The sequence below is a fragment of the Lycium barbarum genome, chromosome 11 (genome assembly GCF_019175385.1).
Source record: "Lycium barbarum isolate Lr01 chromosome 11, ASM1917538v2, whole genome shotgun sequence".
Classification (NCBI taxonomy): domain Eukaryota; kingdom Viridiplantae; phylum Streptophyta; class Magnoliopsida; order Solanales; family Solanaceae; genus Lycium; species Lycium barbarum.
The window spans coordinates 122634733-122659033 of record NC_083347.1 but is presented as its reverse complement, the minus strand read 5'-3'; the positions used below and the strand labels follow the sequence as shown (position 1 = coordinate 122659033).

The window sequence follows — 24301 nt, the reverse complement described above, 5'->3', positions numbered from 1 at the left end:
ACCCTCACCCAAAACTAAAAATATGTTTAGTTCTGTTGTTTGATTCCAGTGTTTTGCTTGGTGATTATGACATATTTTCATGGAAATATATATTAAAGGGTTGATAATAGCGTAACATAATTTTCTAATTAGACATGTAATTAGCATAAAGTCGTGGTTTGAGTCGATACTTTAGTAGTTCAATTGAGTTTGGCTCAGCTCCAAACTCTAGTAAGGGGTCTACTCAACGGTCCACATTTTAGTTAAAAGAATAGACAAGAGCCCGTTTGGCTTAGCTTATAAGTTGCTGAAAACAGCTTATAAGCTGTTTTCGGTTTTTTTGAGTGTTTGGCTGGTCAACTTATAAGTCATTTTGTGCTTTAAATAAGTCAAAAAAAAAAAATTGGCCCGCTTGGCTTAGCTTAAAAGAAGTAGCTTATTTTCAGCTTATAAGCCAAAAAAAATAAGTTGGGTTACCTTAACTTTTTTTTTTTTTTTGCTTAAAAGTTGTTTTTTTTAAGCTCATCCAAACAGGCTCTAAGACAATTAAAAAAGGAGTAAATTCACCATACTATCTAAATGCCAACCTATAATTATTATAGGCATATAGGTTTGGTAAAAATTGTAACCTGTATGACTTTTGCGTGATAGCCTGATAGGTGTAGGTCAATTTTACTTACTGACATTAAAAAAAATTATACCGTCAAATGCATATAACTTAAACATGACTTGATAAGTCTACGCACCTGTAGGCACCAAGGCAGAACTAGAGGTGCAGAAGGGGGTTCATATTGGGCTACGACGGTTCCAATATACTTTTAATATGGTGTGGTATTATCCGTTTTGGATTAAATTCGCACGGTTTTTTCTAAAAGACCTCACACCATTAAGAGTATATACCTTATAAGTAACTTTTTTTTTCTTTTCAGCTACTAATGTGGGACTTTATTCGCACACCTAACAGTTCATTCAAAAAATCTTGCTTGAAACTACAGTGGTATATACAATATCATTTTTTATAAATATTCATATAATAGATGATGAATTTTCTTGGTGGGAGTTCTGCTTCAGCCATTTAGGCACAAGGGCGAAGGCAGAGGCCAGATGGGTGCAAGGAGGGGTCAATTGAACCCTCTTCCCTAAAAAATTATACTATGTAAATAAGTAAACACTATTAATTTTTCTTGCATATATATATAAGTTGTTGAATCTTTTTTTTTATATAATTTTCTTTTTAATTTCTGGCTCCGTTTCTGCTTAAGCACATAGTAGAAGATATAACTAAAGCTTGCTGGGCAGATGGCTGCGCGGAATAGTATTTACTCTTCTGAAATAATACACACACTAGATTCAGCAAAGATTTATAGCTATAGTGGTCCAAAGAAACACAATTAATGAACTAAGACAAAAGTAGAAAATTTTGTGAAATACATGTAGGAAAAGAAAAATTAAAATACATGTAGGATAAAGAAAAAATTTGGCAAATATTACATTTAATACATATAGGCGTTCATTCTTCTCTAGGCAAAAGGTAGGTTTATCGACCCTACATATCCTAGAGAATTTCATTTATAGCCCACAAAAGCTTTATTTGCAATAGTAGTGCTTGATCGATAGCATTTCTAGAAGAAGAAGCTGACTGTATAAATTGTGATCTTAACTTAATAACATTGATAATAATAAAAAATTAAATAGGCAATCTGCTGTAACATGCCTTACACTAGTAATAATTCAAAAATTACATTATCAATGAATAAAAGTTAAACTCCTATTGAAAATTACAACAGTCGTGGTAGGATGGGCTACAAAAAACTTTAAATATCTCTTATTATACACTCTTTCCGTATCAGTTTATGTAAACATGTCTCACTAGACACGATTTTAAGAAATAAAAAAAGTTTGAACTTGTGATTTTACACATAACATGATGCTTGTTAGGCTATAAAATGTCATAAAAGGTAAACGAGAAGTCTAGTGTTATCATTTATTTTAGACAATAAATAAATTTTATTTAGTAAAGTTACGTACAATTATTTTTACTAGACCCAATTATAAAAATATTTTATGTTCTCAGTACATAAAACTTAAAATCATAACTGAAATTCATTGGTTAACACCTACTAGACTTAAATTGACATGTAAGCATATAAGTGGTTTTTTTCCCTTCTCCCTACAACACTTTGTTCCATACATTTATATACTTTCTTCTCAATTTCAATTCATCAAGAAAACAAAATGGCAGGAGGAAGAGAGGAGAAAGTTCCATTTTATGTGCTTTTTGCATTTGCAGACAGAAATGATGTAATTTTAATGTTGTTGGGAACGATGGCGGCTGTTGCTTCTGGGATTTCAAAGCCATTGATGTCTCTTATATTTGGTGACCTTGTTAACTCGTATGGCAAATCTGATCAAAACAACATTCTTGATCAAGTTTCTGGGGTACTTATATTCTTCCCTACTTCAAAGTACTTTGTGTTACTGTTTTTTTTCTTTAACCATTTGGTGTCCGGTACAATTTTCTAGTTCGATTAATTTAGATTCAAGCGCTTTGAATTATCAAGAGTTTCTTCGCTCTTAATGTTTGAACGTGAAACCTCTAGTTAAGAGTTGAGTGCATATAGGAGTACTACTACTACAAAACCGTGAATTTTCGATGGAGTTTCTGTTGAAAATTTACTTGTCGGTAACGTTTATCAACGGATTCTCCATTGAAAATCGATGAATTTCGGACAAAAACATCAACTGGAAATTTACGTTTTTTTTTTAGTAGTGATATACATATAGTTGTTGTATCAGTGTTGTTGTTATTGTTATCATTGTGATGATCATTCATTATCATTATTTGATGGTGTTAGCGAAAATACTTAACCAAGCGGTCATGTTGACAGGAAAATACTTATCTATAGCTGCGGATAAAACATCAAATTAATGAATGATATTTTATTTTTTAATATGTACTCTTATTGCTTAACTGGTAAATTAATGTATACTACTCCTATCACCTTATTTAATCAATTAATCATCATAATATATTAATATGGTTTATATAAATGTTGAAAACGTGAATAAGTTTTTCCTATATTGAAATACAAAATCATTTCTTCTTCTTTTTTTTTGAGAATTTTTGGATGATCATATAAATTCTAATAGGAGTAAAAATATTCTAGTATTGTTGGATCACATGAAATCCTCTATTCAGTTTAAATATTTTCTTTTTTCTCTATATTATTGTAAATCATTTATTTTATTTCTTTAACTTAACTTTTGAGAATAGTAAATTAAATTTCTCTACGTAATATATGCAGATATCTCTCAAGTTCGTCTACTTGGCCATTGGTTCAGGCATAGCTTCACTATTCCGTAAGTTTTATTCGAGTAATATATAAAATCTAATTTTAGTTTTAATTTGGATATTGATTTCCTTTTTATAGAAAAATTCACAAACTACACAATAGTGCTATAAACTACCCCTTCGTCTCAATTTATGCGATATAGTTTGACTAAGTGTGGAGTTTAAGAAAGAAAGACTGAATTTGAAACTTGCGGTCTAAAACAAGTCATAGAAATTTATGTGGCTGTATATCATTTCATTAAGGGTACGTAAAAGGGGAAGTCAAGTTAAATTGTTACAAAATATAGAAATATATCATTCTTTTGAGATAGACTAAAAAGAAAAATGTATCATATAAATTGGGATAGATGGAATATAAGTTTTGTAAATAAGTATTTTCACAACACGCTAGAAAATTTGATACGGAAAAAATTATTTGACTTTCCAAATAACAAACGTATGCCATTTAAAAGGGCAGAGGGGTAAAAGAGAAAGAATAGAGAGAAATTAAATTCACTTTAATCGATAATCTAAAAACTAAAATAAGTAATCTGTCGAGTTAAATTGCATTAATAGTGCATGCAAAAGAATAATTTATTTATTCAGCTATTTAGTAAATGATCCTCTATTTATTTATTTTTTGCAATTTGTGGACCTTTTGGATCATAGTCTAAAGATCCCCGAGTAAATTAAAAAACTTGTGAAAAAAATGTTTTATCACTATTTAAAATTTTGTAAATTATTACAAATATTACACGACAACCTAATATTTTATCCGTAAGGTTGAGCAATACATGAGCAAATATTTGACCCGAATGTAATGTTGTCCGGAGGGAAATTTCTCAAGACTATATTTGCACAACTTTTTGAAATAGCGACAAAATCTAAATGCTGACATGAAAAAAGGATATTTGTGTAAATCAGCCCTTTGCTGTAAAATGTGTTAAAATAATTGCTACATGAACTTTCTTTTCTGTTCCTCATCAATATGTCAATCAACTTTCTTTTTTTTTTGTCTATTTTGATGCTATCACTATCCTTTTTTTTCAATTAATAATATCTATGTTGATGCTATCTTTTGAGTAAAAGAATTAAATAGTATTCCCTCCGTTTTAAATTGTTTGACACTTTTCACTTTTCAAGAGTCAAATAAGTTATTCATTGACCGTTATTTATGCCTGTCTTTTAAATATTTTAAATTATTAATTATGGTGACTTATAATACCTTTTATGTAATTTTCAAATATTTAATTTTATTTCAAAAAATTTAAAGATTCTATATTTAAATACACGGTCAGATCAAAATTAAGAAGTTTAACTCTCGAAAAGCGAAAAGTGTGAAACAAATTGGGACGGAGAGAGTAGTCTTTAAAGCATAGTTATGTGTATAATTTGATCCTGATATTTGGCATTGGACATTAATATATTACATGTTTGAAATGCAAGACACTTTTGGTGACAGTAGATAATGCCCACAAACTGTTTGTTGAAAGTCCTCAAACAGTCTCAGTGAGGTTTTTTTTTCCAATTTATGGGTAAAATTTGTTGGGCTTCTAGTTATCATATTGAATATATGGTGAAACCATATGTTAAGGAGTGTAAATTTTTGTATTATACTACCATAAAGAAAAAGAGAGGCTATGTTATACCCCGTATTTTTGCATATTCGGAAAATTCGAAATAATTTTGACTTGTAAGAAACAAGGTCATGTGTTGATTTTAATTAAAATATGTGTGTTGATCATGAAATATTAATGTGGAAATATCGAGGAAGGCTAGGGGCAAAATTGGGAAATTCGGAAATTAGTTTCGGGAATTACAAAATAGGACCCATAATTAATTGGGCTAGAAAGAGCCAAAAAAAAAAAACAAGGCCCAAATTGTTGGGGGTGGCCGGCCATAGTATGATGGCCCAAGCCCATGTGGGGGTCTAATTTGCAGTATTAAAAGATGACTAAGTCATCTTTAACTTGTAGAAAAATCAAGAAACTTGAAGAAGGAAAAGACCACCCCAACTTTCGGCCATGACCATGGAATTTTAGCTCTTTGAAATCTTGCTCCTAAAATTATTTTCTTGTGATATTCCTACTAATTCAAGGACCCTCTACAACGTGGTGTAGTTGTTTCGAAAGATAGGCCGTTTGTTTCGTCGATTTAACACTTTGGACAAGTGAAGAAGCTAAGAAGAAAAAGGTAAGATTTTACTCCTTTTATCTTGGAAGAAATATATATGTGTTGTAGAATATGGAAACGAATGTAAAGTATAAAAATTGTGTGTTATAGGTATGTGGGTGTGTATGGCCGAAAATGGTGTGATGGAGGGGGATGATTAAAATTTTATTTGTTATGTTAATTGTGTTGTAGTGGCTTTTTGGAGTAAGTAGAGAAATGTTAGCCAAAAATTTGTAAGAAAAGTAGTTTTAAGTGTTGTAGGAAGATTTGTGGATTTATGGGGAATTTATATAATTATGAAAATAAATTGTTAAGGTATAAATTATGATTATTGTTAATGAAATGAGGAGACGAAAATGTGTTATGAATATCTATGTCGAAAATTAGAGGTTTCGGATGAATTATGGTTTTGGTGGAAATTTTGGTATATTTTGTAAATATTTTGTAGAATGATATGAAATGCTCCCGAATTGAATTGGAATGATCTTGATTAGTAAATGAATATGAAAACATTGATATTGGTTGGAAATGCGAAGTTAGATCGGAAGTTGTCGCATTATATAGGAAAGAAGACTATTTATGTTAACATGTGTTTTACTTTGATTGTTGGTGTTGTTGATGTTGTTGTTGGTATGGTTGTTGACATTTGGGCCGAGTTAAATCTCAGGGATGTTGTATGTATAGGGGAGATGCTGCCCAAATTTCTGTAGACAAGTATGGGCTAAGATTGAATTCCTAGAGCCTAATAATTAATATTTGGTAAATGTGACCAATTGTAGATTTTGGAGGAAACGGGATTTGAGTTTAGAGAAGCGTAAAGCGCAACTAAGGTATGTAAAGCTTTACCTTTCCTTCCTTTGGCATGTCTTAGACATAATAGGTTTGGACACGAGCCTCGGGGACGACTCTATTCCTAGAAATCCAAGTTTGAAAACGTCCCTTTTTCACTCAATAGAATTGAATCCTACATTTCATGTTTTGTTGAAAGAATCGTGTAAGCTTCTACAATTTGCCTAAAAGGTTATAGATTTGCCCTAAGACCTTCATAGGTGACTCTATAAGCTTAATGTACGTAATTTGAACTCACCACCTCAATTGACCCGAGGTGGGCCCACTATTTCCGAACTTTTCTTCGTTGCTCTATGTGACTTATTTTTTAGCGAAGTTCAAAGGAAACTCTTGGTTTTCTTCTAATTGTTAAACGATAGTCATCTTAATTATTCTATTGAGTTCCATAATATGTTCTGAAGCGTAAAATGGTCCTAGAAGGATTATCTTGATTCAAACCAATATGACTTCCGGAAAATATGCACTATGATTATTGCTTAGTCCCGTTTGTCCGACTGTTCATTTGAGAGGTTCTGTCGAGTCTTGGTAAATGGTTTATGTTTTATATTGCATTTAGTTTCTCACTACTCCACTCGTGGATGTCTCAATGTTTCCTTCACTGAGCCCGGGCCAGGATATGTTATCAAGCGTATTCCACTGCATTGTTCGTCGTGCCTCGATGTGAGGGGGCAGGTATACATGTACATGGGTTGTGGAGTATGCTGTGCCATGTACACATATTCTGATATGATATGATACGATATGATATGGCCATCTGATATGATATGATATGATATGTTACGGAGCTATTTCCTACTCTGGAGTATGATGTGTTGTGGCGCCAGTGTCGGGGTGGCGACCGCGTTCTGTTCACCGAGTCCCCTAACGGGGCCGGATATGGCATATGTTTTGCATGCATTGGTTACGTTTTGTAAATATGCATTCTGATATTCTGGACGTTACACTTATTTTCTGTACTTTCTGTTCCGGTTACGACTTTATTTACCATATTCCATGCTTTACATATTCAGTACATTTTCCGTACTGACCCCCTTTCTTCGGGGGCTGCGTTTCATGCCGCGCAGGTACAGACGCTCGATTTGCTGATCCGCCCGCTTAGGATCTTATTCTACTATCTTGGAGTGCTCCTTTGTCCGGAGCTTACATTTTGGTACATACTTTTCTGTTGTACATATGTATATGTTATTCAGGGGTATGACGGGGCCCTGTCCCGTCTTATGTTTCTGTTGTTATTCGTAGAGGTCTGTAGACATACATGTGGGTTGTGTATATGTTTTGGGTTGCTATGTCTTATGATAGCCTTATCGGCTTCCACGCGCTATATCTGTTTATCTGCGATAATTAGTAATGCCTTTCGACGTTTATATCTGTATATTCTGTTTATATGCTAGTTTGGGTTATTGGGTACGTACGGGTGTCCAGCACGGACACTAGTCGCGGCCCATGCGGTTGGGTCGTGACAGGCTATTTTTTAGAACAAAATGCATGTGGTTTTGCAGTTTCCACTTGTGTTCAAGATTTACAAACATGAAAGGACTATTTGGGTTCAAGGCTATATATTAAGGATCAAATAAAAGCTACCCCATTACTTTAAGACTATGTTGCTCGGATCCTCCAGAAAATCCCGCCACACCCGTGTTGGATCCTCCGAAAATGCATAACTTTTGGAGGATCCAACTCATACTCGACGACATTTTTCAAGAATCCGAACAAGACCCGAGCAACATAGCTTTAAGGACTATTTAAGATTTGTTACCTATTATTTGAACCAGACATGTTTTTGCTTATTATGTTGATCAGATGGAGGGAAAAATGTATAGACTTGAAGCAGAGTCGGATCCAGAATTTAAGCTTGACGAGCTCAAACTTTAAAGTTTTTAGCATTGAATCTATTGCATTTTAAAGTTATGGGGTGCAATTTTTTATTTATTTCTAAACATAAATTTATGCTCCGCATTGAAAGTACTGGGTTCAGATATCAGTGCTCTGCATCCGCCCCTGAGTTGAAGTCAATGAGTAAATAAGCATTGGAAGAAAAAGATCTAGCACTAATTTGGTTGATGGACATGACATGTTTAATGTTTTAACTCTTCTAAGTCTTATTTAACCATTTCAGAGGTAGCATGTTGGATGGTCACCGGAGAACGACAAGCGACTCGAATAAAATGCTTATACTTGAAAACAATCTTAAGACAGGATATTGCATTCTTCGATACTCAAGGAGCAACGGGGGAATTTATTGAAAGAATGTCGGGAGACACTATCCTAGTTCAAGAAGCCATGGGTGACAAGGTTAGTTCTAACTCCGAGTAACTATGATTTTAGTTGTGCTGACTAAATTTTTACTATCGTCTCTTACTCCCTCTGTCCCGTTTTATATGACACTATCATTGATTTGAGGAGTTAAAACGCTTTTTACCATAAATGTTCAAGCATTTTAAATATGTATTCAAGTATAAAATTGTTGTTTAAGTCATACTTCTATGTGGTTCCTAAATATGTAAATTTTGTTCCAAAACAAATTTAAGGAATTAATGTCGGAAATCACAATTAAAGTTAATTGGGATGACCTTCATACTCCGAACTCTGTCATTCTCTTTAAAACAAATGGAGTACTATATAGTCATGAGGATTAAGAGCAGGGGCAAATTTAGGTAGGAAAAATGGGTCACGTGAACACATGATCACCCGACTAAACTCGGTATATTATGTATATAATTCTTAAAATATATCTAATATTAACTGAAGGAACACATGGTCAAACAAGATTGAGTGGAGCACTGGTTAAGTGTTGGGTTTAATCCCTTAAGGTCCTGGGATTAAACCCAACTAAATGCACTTTTGCGTCTTTAAAAAAAAAAAAAAATCTTAACAGCAATGGTGAACCTATCACCTTAAAATCCTGGATTCGCCTCTGATTAGGAGGAGAGACAGAAGGGGTGGACCACCTTTGAGTAACTACATATTATATGAATTAATTTATTGAGTTATTGATCTATAAGTACGTAAGCTTAATAATCTTACTCTCGTAGTTTAAATGCATACCAAAAAAGACGCCTTAATTCTAAGCTACTTGAAGTTAGTTTATATGAATCCTCTACATCCATTTGCTCCATAATTGACTAGTACCGCCACCCTCCTCCTTTGTCTAGACTAGATTTGAGACTAACCACACGCCATGGTCATACGTGTGGAGTTACTCTTGCATTTTTGTATTTGAAACAAGGTTCTTACAACTTGAATGTGTTTAGGTTGGGAATTTCATTATGAACATCGCAACTTTCATTGGAGGATTTGTAGTCGCATTTATCAAAGGATGGCTCCTCAACACTGGTTTTACTCACATCCATTCCCGCAACTGCCATTAGCTTTGTATGTGTATCCTTGATTTTGGCCAAAATGTCGGGGAGCGGACAAGTTACTTATGCAGAGGCAGGAAAAGTAGTTGAACAAACAGTGGGAGGAATTCGAACGGTAAACTTCAAATTTTTTCAGTAAATTTTCTGCAAAATATATTCTGGTGAATTGCACTTCTTATCTCCCAATTACAGAGTTCTTATCTTTGTTCACGCTATATAAGACCCAAAAAAATAACTTTAAATCTTTTGAATTACGTGCTTATGGTCTGCGTTGCTCTGACTTTCCAAAATGCCGTTGCACCTGTGTTGGATCCTAAAAAATGCACTACTTTTGGAGGATATGATACACACCCGTCGATATTTTTTTACTGTCCGAGCAATGTAGCTTATGACTTTTCCATTTTGTTTAACTTTATTCCTCCTTTCCTTAGGTTGCTTCTTTCACAGGAGAGAATTTGGCAATAGAAGAATATAATAATAAGCTGGAAAATGCTCAAAGCGCTAGCGCTACTGTCAAACAAGCGTTGGCTTCAGGACTCAGACTTGGCACGATACTAATGCTTATCTTCTTTAGTTATGGACTTTGCATATGGTATGGAGCTAAATTGATCATAGATAAAGATTACAAAGGTGGCGACATTATAAGTGTAATTTTCGCTGTTATGCTAGGTGGAGGGTAAGAGTAAATTAATTAGCTTTATATAATCCATTTGATTTTGTCCATGTGATATACTCCCTCCATTTCAATTAAGTGTCGTACTTTTTAGTCTGTTTGAGAAAGAATGCATCTTTCTATGTCTGGTAACTCTGTAATTCCATCATTTTATATGGTTTGTTTAAGATCACAAGATTCAAAAGTATTCCTTGTTTTCTTGAACTCCGTGCCTACTGCCTAGTCAAACTAAGACAAATTGAAACAGAGGGAGTACTTATATTTAGTCATTGAATTACAATGAACCTTTCTATGTTTCAGTTCACTAGGTCAAGCAGCTCCGAGTTTGCCCACATTTTCAGCGGGCCAGGCTGCAGCATACAAGATATTCGAGACTATTAAACGTACACTGAAAATAGATTCATATGATCCTAGTGGGATTCTAATGGAAGATATTAAAGGGGAAATTGAGCTGAAAGATGTGTGCTTCAAGTATCTAGCAAGACCCGACGTGCAAATATTTTCTGGATTCTCGTTATATATTCCTAGTGGTAAAACAGCAGCCTTAGTTGGGCAAAGTGGAAGCGGAAAATCAACGGTTATTAGTCTGCTAGAGAGATTCTATGACCCCGATGCTGGTGAAGTACTTGTAGACGGAGTTGATATTAAGAAATTTCAACTCAAGTGGTTGAGGCAGCAAATGGGGCTAGTAAGTCAAGAGCCCGTCTTATTCCAAACTACTATTAGGGAAAATATAATGTATGGGAAAGAAAATGCCAGTGAGGACGAGATCAGAACGGCGATCAAGCTCGCTAATGCAGCTAAATTTATTGACAAGCTTCCGAAGGTTGAAGCAACATTTTTTAAGAACTACACACACGCGAACACCTTTTTTTATTTCTTAGGTTTTAAATTAGCATTGTGCATACATATTTGTAGGGGCTGGACACAGTGGTCGGTGGGCATGGTTCTCAGATATCTGGTGGACAAAAGCAAAGAATCGCCATCGCGAGGGCCATTTTGAAAGATCCAAGAATTCTTCTACTAGACGAAGCGACTAGTGCTTTGGATGTGGAATCGGAACGCATTGTACAAGATGCTCTAAGTAATATTATGGTACATAGGACGACTGTGGTTGTTGCCCATCGCTTGACGACCATTAGAAATGCTGATATCATCGCAGTAGTGCATGTCGGGAAATTGGTTGAACAAGGTAATACATTTAATACTACTCCCTTCGTTCTAAATTATTGTCGGCCTAATGAATATAAGACCTAATTAGAGGTCGCTAGCGCCTATATACTACTTTAAATGCTCTCATTTTGCTTTGAGAATGACATGTGTTATATCTGTATGGGACGGTTTCGAACTTCTCCTAGGAATAGTTTCCTGTATAAAATAAATACTTATGATATATATGAGCAATTCAAAGGTTAAATATAAATGTTTGATAGTATTTTCGTTCTTTTCCATCTATGATACTCTCTTTTCTTAAAGGAGAAGTTTCTTATTCTTTTCTGCGATCAGACACAGAACCAGAATTTTTAGTTTATGGATTTTGAATTATAATTATTTTTGTTTATTGGTTCTTGATGTATTATTTATAGTAAAATTTTCACAAATAGCTACCTTTTAGCTGCTTCTAACAAGCTATAACTACAAGTTCATTATTTACAATTCGTAGTTGGTTTTTCCTATATTTAGGTCCTGGACGCGTCGCATAAATATAGCCAAAATATAGACTAAATACACGGAACTGTTGAGCATATAATGCCTCTATTTAAGGAAAAGAAATCTTTTTCAAACTAAACAGAAATCTGTTTTTAATGTTCCATAAATCACGCAAATCTTATTCTCTTCCATATCTAATCACATATCTCATTCAACATCTAATCATTCACATAAAATTTGAATTCAAAAACTCTCTTCATATTTTTTCCCAAAATATAACTAAAACAAATCTCTTTTTAATGTTCCATAAATCATGCAAAGCTTGATTTGTTCATCAACTGAATTACACGTTTCACCATGTAATTGCAACTTTTTTATTTTTTATATTTTTCTGAACTTTTTAGTTGTTTTTCATATATATATTTTGGCTATATTTTTAATTTTATTTTGATTATTATGTTCAATATTACTTATTCTGGTTTCTGTTGACTATATTTAAGATACATTTTTCATATATTTTGACTATATTTAGAAAAAATTCAGAAAAAAAAAAAGTTGCAGTGAAAACGTTGTTACCTCAATTATGACTATATTTTGGCCATATTTTTTAATTATATTTTGATTAATATGTTCAATATTACTTATTCTGATTTCTGTTGACTATATTTCAGATATATTTTTCATATATTTTGACTATATTTTTCAAAATTTCAGAAAAAAAAAAAGTTGCAGTGAAAACGTTGTTACCTCAATTATGAACTCAACTTGAATTCGATATTTCAACAGATGAATTCAAATATATATTCGTCGTTTAAAACGTAAAAATAACAGAGAATCTTACATATTTTAGGAAATAGAGTTGAATTTTGGGGGTAAAAGGTTGAAATTAATGAACAGTTAATGTAGAGTAAAAAAAGGAAGTGAAAGAAATCAGAAACTGATTTGAAAAACACGAAATTAGGAGAGATGGGAAGTTAGAAACGTGTATATTTAGGAAAAGGGGGGAGAGAGAAAGTGTGCAGCTAAAAAATAGGGGTGTGGGGAGTGATAAGTTAATTGGTAGAAAAGTGGGTAGCTATAAGTTGCAAAAATATAATATTATAGCTACTAAACTTAATTATTAAAAAGTATAGTTATGTTACATAAATATGTAACATAGTAAGCTATGCCAAGTAAAAATTACTTATTTATACATATCAAATGAATTTCTTAACTCAATAAGAAGATTGAACCAAAGTTATTGGGTTCTGCCGAACCCGCAGCTAAAAAGCTGGCTCCGCCCCTATTTGTGATGTTTTATCACTACTCTATTCTCCAAATAGAAGTGATCCATGTAGTAAATTTTTTGAAATATTATTATGATAATAAGTGATCCATGTCGTAATTGTTACATCTTTGCTTAATCTTGATAATGAGTAAAAAAAAAAACAAAAAAAAGAGTAGCCTAGTGCATTAAGTGCTCCCACTATGCGCAGGCTTGGGAAGGACCGGACACATTGGGTCTTATGTAGAAGGACCGGACCACATTGGGTCTTATGTAGTTTTGGAAATTGCGATGTAGAGTTTTCCTGTTTCATTGTGCTCATACTAATTTCTAGATTACTTCTTCACATCTTGATATATTACCCTTTGATATTACTTACAGGAACACATGATGAGTTGATCAAAGATCCTGACGGAGCATATTCTCAACTTGTTCAAATGCAGCAAAAGAACAAACCCATCGAGAACACCAAAGGAAAAGAAATTGAGGACTCGAATCCACAAAAACGTCTGAGTTACTCGAAGAACATTTCTGGTAGGAGTCGGAGATTCTCTATTTCAGGTAGTAGGAAGTTTGCGAGCAAAGGATCGAGCAGTAGATTTTCCTTAGCGTATGACTTGGGAGTTACTGGAGTCATTGATTTCCATGGAAGTATCAGAAGGGATGATAATGCTGAAAACAGTGAGTATGTTGTAGATAGTAAGAAAAACGTTTCTGCTCGAAAGCTAATGTCACTTGCATATCTAAATAAGCCCGAGATTCCCATAATAGTAGTGGGAACCGTAGCTGCTGCCATAAATGGTATGATTTTCCCTGTATTCGGTCTTCTGGTATCGACGATTATTAAAATCTTTTATGAATCACATCACGAGCTTCGAAAGGATTCTCGATTTTGGTCTCTGATGTTTGTGGTTATCGGAATTGTTGTCATGATTGTTTCGCCTTTGCAAAGTTATGCATTTGGTGTTGCTGGTGCAAAATTGATCCAACGAATACGTTCCATGACGTTTGCCAAGTTGGTGTACCAAGAGATTAGTTGGTTCGACGACCCTGCAAACTCAAGGTAAATTTTGCTAGTATGTGAAATCTTAGGGCCTGTTTGGACATGATTTTTTTTCCTTTTTTTCTTTTCAAAATAATTTTTGGTTACACAATAGAATGATTTTTTGGTTAGTTTTTGAAGACGAGACTGGTTTAAACTGTTTTTAAGTGAATTTTTCTTTCCCACTCACAATATTTCAACTTTCCTTTTTCAAGTTGAAAGCATGTCCAAACACAACTTCAATTTCAAAATACCGTTTTCCAACTTCAACTTCAAATACTTCTTTTTTCAAATATTACTCAGTTCATGTCCAAACGCCTACTTATTGTTTTCTACACTTGACAAATTTTCTTGACTTGGAATTTTATTAAATGTTGTGGTGCTATAGGTGCAAGACTATCTAGTGATGCTTCGACTATCCGGAATATGGTGGGAGACGCATTAGCAACGATAGTTCAAAATGTTTCCACTGTTGTAACTGGAATAGTGATAGCTATTATAGCGAATTGGATTCTTGCACTTATAACACTCGCGATAATGCCTCTTCTAGTTGTGGGGTACATACAGATCAAACTTTTGCAAGAGTCGAATCCTGATGCCGAGGTATTATATTCCTTAATAAACTAGCCTTTTCCACAACTACATTTTGAATTTAACTTACATAAACAAGTTTTGCGCTATCAAGGTAATTTAACCTGTTGTAACAAGTTGCTTGACTTATTCTTTTAGGAATAATTAGTTCAGTTATTTCAGGCAGTTACCCGTAGTCAAGGGCGGAGCAAGAACACGGGTTAAGGGTTCATCCGAACCCAGTAGTTTTGGTTCAAACCTTGTATTTGTATTAAGAATACCATTGAATATGTACAAATTATTAATTTAGAACCAGTAACTTAAATGGACTAGAATCCCCAACCAATAAGCTTCAATCCTGGCTGCCTCTCTGCCCGTAGTTATATTTTAAGTGACCTAATAGTATAAATCTCACCGACAACGAATTAAAGCAAAACTCTTAAATTTCACCAAGCACGTTTGATCAGTGAATCTGAATGTGTTGTGTGTTTGGCAGTTAATGAATGAAGAAGCAAGTCAAGTTGCAAATGATGCTATTGGGAGCATTACAACTGTCTCATCGTTTTGTTCGGAAGAGAAAGTGATGGAAATGTATCAAAGGAAATCGGAAGGTCCTTTGAAACGAGGAGTGAAAACCGGACTTGTTAGTGGAGTTGGTATAGGCTTCAGTAATTTCGTGCTGTTCTGCCTTTACGCGTTATCATTCTACCTTGGAGCCATTCTCGTGAAGCATGACAAAGCAAAATTTTCAGAAGTCTTTAAGGTACATGTCTATAACTTTTTTGCTTTAACTTATATGCACTAGCGGTATAAATTTTGTATTTTAAATACCTCACTTGTTATGGACGATTATTCTTTTACACTGTCAGTGTATAGAAGTTCAACTAGCACTAGAGTTTCCTAAGCAACTTAATTTTGCAGGTCTTTTTTGCTTTAACGATGGCATCGGTTGGGCTTTCTGTTCTTAGCAACCTTCCCTCTGATCTGAGTAAAAGTAAAGGAGCTGCTGCATCAATATTTGAAATACTCGAGAGCAAACCGAGAATTGATTCAAGTAACAGTGAGGGGATCAAATTAGATGTTATCGTAGGCAATATCGAACTCCAGCATATTAGCTTTAAATACCCCACAAGACCGGACATGCAAATCTTCAGAGACTTGAGCTTGAGCATAGAACATGAACTCGACAAAGTTTTTTTTTTTTTTATACATACATTGATTTTTACATTGTTAGTAAATTTTCACTAGAAATCTAGCTAAGGGTGTTCAAAATTATAAAGTAAACATATTTTTTCATGATTGGGTGCACCAAAAAAATTAAATCGAACTAGATAACATTTAGCTGCCATTTTGCTTTGTTGTTTGTCCTTAAGCATAATCCAAGCATTAATTTGAAATATAGTTTGAAATTTTCGCTGAAAATTTTAGTTGAGCAAAGAAATCACTTAAGAAATTCCAATAAATAAAATCACTAAGCACCAATGAAGAAAAAAGTTGGAAAGGTAATAAAAGAAAATAAAAAAAGACAGAGAAGAATGAACCGGGCGACCATCTTTGTAGCGTCCAACGGGTGGAGACGATGAGGTTTTAAATAGATTTTTCAGAGTAACTACAAAGCAAATCAAACGAACTTTATTTTTACTTGAGATGTTTTCAGGTATATACATATAGAAATTAATATTATATATTAATAAAATCACAAATATAAACATCTTTATTAGAATTAAAGTTTGCATTGGACTGCACTTTTCATTATCATATTTTCTTATAAAAAAAGAAAATAACTATGTGTCTAATGGGTTTAATGCCTAATTAATTTATAATTCGTATAAATAATTTATTTATATATCTACTTTTCTTCTTTCATAGAATGGTAAATGTTTAGAGGCTACTCGTATAATTTGAGATATTCAAGAAGATTTGAGTGAAACCTTTTTAAACATATACTTATGACTAATATTTAAAAAGAATACTTAAAGAAAGGAAAGTAGAGAATTGCCTTTGATTGAATCCTATAAAGAAAGGAAAGTAGAGAATTGCCTTTGATTGAATCCTATTTGACGAAGTGCAATGCTTGTCAAACAGCGTATGTTTTCAGTTAAAAAGGAACACAAAAAGAGCGCTTTAATGAGCTTCGAACCCGCGAGATGAGACCCAAAATGAACACCCTTAACCATTGAGCCGCATCATTTAGTTGTGACAAGGGTGTTCAATAACTGGCATATATCCGTAAAATACCATATTTAACCTGTATACCCGACATAATTTTCCGGCGAAGGGTGTTCAGCTGAACACCCTTCGTATAGTGTAGCTCCGCCCCTGTACTAGAGGTCAGTCACCATCCTTAGTTACCAGGTTACCAATAATGCTGATCATAACGATTTATCTGTAATTAGCTTACAATTCACCCGATTGTGTAAATTTTTATTACACCTCTAGTGCATAGAACATAAACTCGACAAGGATTTTAAAAATAGGGAAATTAACATAAATAGCCGCCCGCCAAATGTATAATAAGTATAATTAGTGAATAATATATGCATATTGGCTAGCAGTTGTAAATATGTTTGACAAGCGTCGAAATGTGTGACTTCCCCTTTAAAATTTCTTGCAGACAGTTGCGCTCGTAGGAGAAAGTGGTTCCGGGAAGTCAACGGTGATAAGCCTGCTCGAACGATTTTATGATCCCGATCAAGGTAACATATATCTCGACGGAGTCGAAATCAGGAAGTTAAATTTAAGGTGGTTGAGGCAACAAATGGGATTGGTAGGTCAAGAGCCAATACTATTCAATGAAACAATAAGTTCTAATATTGCTTATGGTAGACAAGGAGAAGTAACAGAGGAAGAGATCATTTCAGTCGCAAAGGCATCAAATGCACATAACTTCATATCTTCATTGCCTAATGGTTATAAAACCACAGTTGGAGAAAGAGGGCTTCAATTATTCGGTGGTCAAAAGCAAAGAATCGCGATCGCGAGGGCCATACTAAAGGATCCGAAAATACTTCTGCTCGATGAGGCGACTAGCGCGCTTGATACAGAGTCGAAACGTATCGGGCAAGAAGCGTTGGATCGAGTGATGGTGAATAGGACGACCGTCGTCATTGCGCATCGGATGACCACGGTTAAAAATGCTGATGTTATTGCAGTATTTCAAAATGGTGTTGTTGCTGAAAAAGGAACACATGATGTGCTCTTGAACACTCCTCAAGGGATATATGCTTCTTTGGTTGCACTTCAATCAGGATCAACTTAATTCAATACTCGAGCTTTAAGCTTGATAAAAGATTTTTGTATTTGTTGGTAACTATCTTAAATATTTGTAGAAATGGTTACATTATTATCTTCTTAAAGTTTACATATTTAGGGACCATAGTCCGAAATGTATTCTCTTGGTTTGAGTTGAACAATTTATATAAATAGCCTTTTTACCTCTCTTTGATCTCGTTATCTCTTGTCAATTACACTTGTTGTGAATCATATTTAATACACTTCACTTGGTTTATATTCTTACTTTTCTTCTCTTTCAGTCGTGCTAGTTTAAACATTTCTTTTTTCAATTCACGTGTCCCTAGCTTTTGACATAAACCATTTACTAATCGCCTTCTTAGTTCTCTTGTATTCTTCAAAGACTTCTCCATTTTTTGTTTTTGACCACCTCCTCCTATAGAGCTCTCTTTTAGCTTTAAAAACAAAACATCATATTCCATGTATTTGGCCCAACGAAAAAGAATTAGGCCACACGTGAAGGGCGTGTCGAGACATAATATATTGTACTCTTTTTTAATTAAAATAACTCACAAGTACATGAAATTTTATAGGAATTAAATTGAGTATGAAAGGTTAAAAAAGTCTATCAACTTCATGACGGGTTTGCAAAGCCACATTGTAATTGAATGTAATTTCTTTTCTACTATTAAAGAATAAGGCGCCCCCGAACTATACCCGAAGTTGCTACGACACGCCTTATCTTTCCCTGGGCTCTATTACCCTCCTAAACTTATTTAAAACAGAATATTTAACCCCCTAAGAGCTGACGTGGCAAGGAGAGTGTGTTTCACTCTCTTTGAGAGTGAGAAACATACAAAACGGGAAAACTTAATATTTTTTCTTAAAAATATGTATTTTCTTAAAATATGAAAAACTGAATTGTTTTTAAAAAAAAATGAAAAATCCCTTTTTTTAGAAAATAAATCTGGAAAACTGAGTCTTCTGATTAAAAAATTTGGACATTTTTTAAATTTGGAAAACTAATTATATTTTTTCTATATATGAAAATAAATCCAATTTTCCAAATTTAGTTTTAGAAAACGGGTTTTCCACATTTTAAAAAAATAATTAATTTTTCCAAAATTTTATAAAAATTCAGTTTTTTCACATTTTGACAAGAAAAACACTTTTTCCGGTTTTTATTTGAAAAATAAAAGTGCCCTAAGAAAATGAAATCATGAAAATCAAGATTTTTTTAAGACATCTTAAAAAAAATCAAGTTTTCCATATTTTTAACAAATCCATTTTTCCATATTTTAAAAAAAATTGTGTTTTCAGTTTTTTTTTTTTAAAACCTGTTTTAAAAAAAATTAATTTTTTTAAACGGGTTTTAAAATCATTTTTTTAAAGAAAATTTAGTTTTTTATTTTTTAAAAAAAAAATTGACTCGTAAGCTGAAATTTTGTTTTAAAAAAATAAAAATAATAAATACACATGTGGCAAGGAGAGTGTATGTCACTCTCCCATATGAGAGTGGACATCAACGTTTAGGAGGGTAAATATTCTGTTTTATAAGTTTAGGGGGGTAATAGGACCCAGAAAAAGATAAGGTGTGTCTTAACAACTTCGGGTATAGTTCAGGAGCTAATAGTGTCTTATCCCTACTATTAATAAGTGAAAGTCATCTGAACGACGAAGGGCATTTCGGTAAATGTATATGTACATTGATATCCGCATTTTGAGTAATTCTGCTGTAACACTGAACTGATATCAGAGGCTTATGAACTTCCAGGTGTCTAATTTGAAAAGGCGAGGGCATAAGGCGGGGCGTTTTACGTCTGCCTCAGTGAGGCGTAAGCCCCGAGGCACGGGGCGTAAGCCCCATGGGGTTTTAATTTTTAGTATTTTATAAAATGATATAATTATAATAAATACTTTTAAATAGGTGAAATAGCGTAAAAAATTGAAGAAAATTATAAATAAGTGATATATATATATATGTATATGCTCCAACACCCCCCCCCCCCCCAACCCCCCAAAAAAATTAATTAGAACAATCTATTATACGCTACTTACAAGTACAGGTTGACTGCTCGTTACTTTTTTGAGATAGTAGAAGACAAGATAAATAATTGAAAAAGAATATATATATATATATATATATATATATATGTGTGTGTGTGTGTGTGTGTGTGTGTGTGTGTGCGCGCGCGCGCTCCAGCCCCACAAAAAAACTAATTAGAACTATCTATTATACGCTACTTACAAGTACAAGTGACTGCTCGTTACTTTTTTGAGATAGTAGAAGACAAGATAAATAATTGGAAAAGAATATATATTAGTTATTCTAGCAATAAAAAAAGGTCTTGACTTTTAAATTTAATGTTTCAGTTCCTTTTTAAAACATTTGAGTAATTACATGTTGACTTTTGAGAATTCGGACATTATATTAAGGACTTATTTAACAAATTTCGTTTTAGTTCGAAGAAGTTTTCTGGGCTTACGCCCCAACACACCCCAACAAAAAAAACTCGCCCCAAATGCCTGCGCGTACGCCCCAAAATTGCTGGACGTACACCTTTGGAGACTTTCGCCCCGACTCATCGCCTCGGGGCATTTTTGGTACGTCCCGCCCCAGGGCTCGCCCCAAAAACGCGTTTTAAAACACTGATTACAAGCAACACGTTGATTTGGTTTTTCACCACCCTTTTGTCTTCCTCTTCATCTCAAAACAAAATACTTTCCCATCTCACTTTCACCACTTTATATATACCATTTTATATATTACTCCCACCGTCCCATAATAAGTATCACTTTAACCAAAAAAAATTATTCCGTTATAAGTGTCACCTTAGAAAATCAAGATATAAATTGGCTAGGCTTTTTCAATTATACCCTTAGACAAAAAATGACAAGTTAAAGTAACATCTAAATGATGATTGAGCAAGCCACATAGTAAGTTGGTATTGTTGGATTCTCAATGTCAAATGGATTACTACTTGTGCATGCTCTAATTAAGAAGAAAAAATAATTTATTATTATTATATAGGAAAATTTAATAAACTTTACATTACATTATTGATTTCTTCATATGCATATTTTTTGCTAATGTGATTTATTGTGGGCAGGAGGGAGCAACATAAGCAGCGGCGCTCTTTTTTTTTTTTCTTCAGGAACACAAAAAAGACAAAGGTGTAGTACTGTGTGTGGGGTCATTTTGAGCAATAATATTCTTCTTTTAGAAAGGACATGCCTTCGTCTTTAAATAAATTGGAGTGTAACTTTTAGATTGAAGAACCAAAAAACGTTAATTGTGCCTTCCACTTTTTCTACCTTTTTTTTTTTTATTTTATTTTAAAGAAATGGTGTACGTGTACTCAGATTTCAAGAATATCTAAGCAGGTTCAAAATATAACCGCAATGATTAGGTACAAGAAAGAGTCTGGGAACTTATATCAAAAGAACTATTAAGATGCACTTTCATGCTCAACATGGGTTAATATTTAGGACAAGGAACCAAACATCTTCACACAATCACTCTAACACTTCAAACAACCAATATCTCCTATCCACCTTCACAGAAAATCACTCAAACAATTACTATTTAGAAGTAGAGGACCTTCCACCCCAAGTCACCTTATCCCTTTTACATCTCATGAGCAGATTAACATAGGAGACAAGACTTATTATGTTGTTTACGTTTGGACAGTGAAGAGTGAGCAAGGCATGGCTTATACAAATTTTCAAAGCTGAAGGAGGTATGAACGCACAAGATCTATATCAAAAATCATTTTTATTTTTTGGATTAAACAAACAACCACTCTATAATGTAACAAACAAAGCCAGCAACTATATAAAGGAAGAAGAGATTAACAGACTAACATCTCTTATTGCAAATGATAGAGGCCAACAAAAATATAATGAAGAAGAAACAGATTGTTCCTTTAACTAACATCATAAATAAAAAAATTTCCAGCCATGAAACTTGAAATCAGAGAGGGAAGCATTTTAACAAACATTTAAGCATATATTGTAATGTCAAACAGCAAAGGTAACAGCTTATGCTTTCTAGATAAACAAAAACTCATTCAAATCTTAAAACATAGTTCAAATACAAATTTGAAACAAAATCTCAAACTTTCCTAAGAAAATCAAACTTGATTCCTTCGAACTTAGATCCTTAACTGATTTCAATTGGAGCTATAAATGAGGTTAATTCTAAACACCAACTGGGCATGACAACAGAAATCGGAACAAAAGATTTGTGGGTTTTGCTTACTATTTTGGGAAGCAGCTAAATCAACTATGTGTTTGAGAACCTTGAAAGGTCCTTTGGGTTTCATATATGCTTATTCGGGAGAATAACAACAAGTGACAAATCATATAACAATCCTCTTCTTTTCCTTTCTATCAACGTGCCAAATACTACTACTTAATCATAAATCATCATATTTACTTTAACGAAGAAACAAAAATAATTCTCATAAGAGAGATGCTAAAGCTACAGCTCAAGAAGCATATATGGCATCATATGTTAATGCAAACATTTTCCTTACCCTAAACCCCTAAACAGTCCCATCAGTTAATTAGCCTGCTTTAGCAGACAAACTAACATATTGATACCAACAACAAATTGATAGTAGCAACAGGCTAATATTATCCACAAACTGATGGCTAATAATTAAACCAACTACAAGTGGGGACAAAATTGCACAGCCAAAATAGAATTCAAAAACAAACTAAGCACACAAACACATAATTTTTTTTTTTTTTGAAAAGCTAATCAAAATTAAGAAATGAAATTACAAGGGTTTGAAGATTACTATCTAAATTAACGAAAAAAAAAATAGAACTAAACTACGACAAAGAAGAAAATTACTTTTTGTCGAGCAGCGACGGAGGCGACGAGAGTTGAGTAGATCATTTTTCACCAACGACGACAACTAACTCGAACTCAAAAATATTTACTTGTTCCGATAATTCAAGGACTTGATTTACAAAAGAATATATTTTTTTTTGTTTTAAGCGACGTAATTGAAAAGTTCAGAACTTGGGGATGTTAAAACTTCCTACAAAAGGAAATGGTTCCCAAACTCGACATGTCATAGTTAGGCTTGGATCCTTCTATCATTATCACGTTACATATAATATGCTTGTTGATCGTTGGGTTATGAAACCCGTCGACAATTTGGTAGATTTCCTAATTGTGGAGTCGATACCAAGGACCGACCCACCTAAAGCTTATGTATACATGCATGACTTAAATAGAATTGGTGGCATAGCTCTATCTTAAGTTTTCTAAGATTTGGCTTACTAGACACAAGGTTCCCCCAAGTGGACAATTTGGGAGTGGAAAGTTCGTGGCTGTCGACTGCACCGCCGATCGACTAAATCCACAAGATCGATCCAACTAGGGGGTGATTTAGTAGTGTCAGGGCGCGAACTGCGAAACCGCTTTAAGTGTGTGAATTTTCCAGGAGTGGAGGAAGTATGAGCGGATGTCAAAACGTGCAATTTCCCAGCACAAGGCCCAAAATCTTTCACAGCCCGCCCCGAATTATTGAGATCAATTGTTCTAACAAATATACCCTTAGAAACTTGTTTTATTTCTAGCAAACATAGCTGCCACCGGACTGAATACTCAGGTACTATAGCTTTACTGCTATCTTTACTAAATAAAATCAGTTTTTTATATTATGGTGTTATGTTTTTTAACCTTTAGTTTCTGATAGTCGGTCGAAAAGAATTGGTTTGAATTTTCTTATTTATATAGCAAATATTGTAACCTTTTGTTTCTGATAGTTCTGTTAATTATACTTATTTGTTGCTAGGGTGTTTTATTTTTATATTGACGGGTTTTAGTTATCTTTGCTTATACATATAGAAATATTGAAACCAGCTTTTTGGTGTAAAAAAAATAGAGTGCTAAGAAAAGAAAAAAGCAGCACAACTAGAGAAGCAAAAGTACATAGCCAGGCAATGGATGTGTTGGAGACCAAATTAATGGATGATAAATAAAGCAAGAATTCTTTGAAGAGCAACCGCATATTTTGTATTCAATTATAGACAATGGAAAGATCATGGACGATGGAACAAAATAAGTTTCATACCAATGAATGGTTCAAAAAGGCTAAATTGTGACTAGTCATGAATGATTTTTTTTTTGTTTTCCACCCAATGTTCGGTACTCATATTGGAA

At 33.7% G+C, this 24301-nt stretch overlaps 1 protein-coding gene across 1 annotated transcript; it reads left to right on the top strand.

Moving 5' to 3' along the window:
* Positions 1 to 2214: 2214 nt before the first annotated feature.
* Positions 2215 to 18148, top strand: LOC132620265 (ABC transporter B family member 9-like). The gene is made up of 11 exons (XM_060334938.1): positions 2215 to 2418; positions 8414 to 8623; positions 10122 to 10366; positions 10664 to 11189; positions 11282 to 11555; positions 13659 to 14340; positions 14435 to 14469; positions 14708 to 14922; positions 15386 to 15652; positions 15811 to 16080; positions 17504 to 18148. The coding sequence occupies exons 1-11, from the start codon at positions 2215 to 2217 to the stop codon at positions 18146 to 18148; spliced, it is 3573 nt and encodes a 1190-aa protein (XP_060190921.1).
* The last annotated feature ends 6153 nt before the right edge of the window (positions 18149 to 24301 follow it).

Bases quoted from the DNA above. Each gene is read 5' to 3' on its own strand.
- LOC132620265 (XM_060334938.1), top strand. From the start codon at position 2,215: ATGGCAGGAGGAAGAGAGGAGAAAGTTCCATTTTATGTGCTTTTTGCA. The intron at 10,367-10,663 runs GTAAGAGTAAAT...TCTATGTTTCAG, and splicing joins GCTGTTATGCTAGGTGGAGG to TTCACTAGGTCAAGCAGCTC. The intron at 11,190-11,281 runs GTTGAAGCAACA...ACATATTTGTAG, and splicing joins TTATTGACAAGCTTCCGAAG to GGGCTGGACACAGTGGTCGG.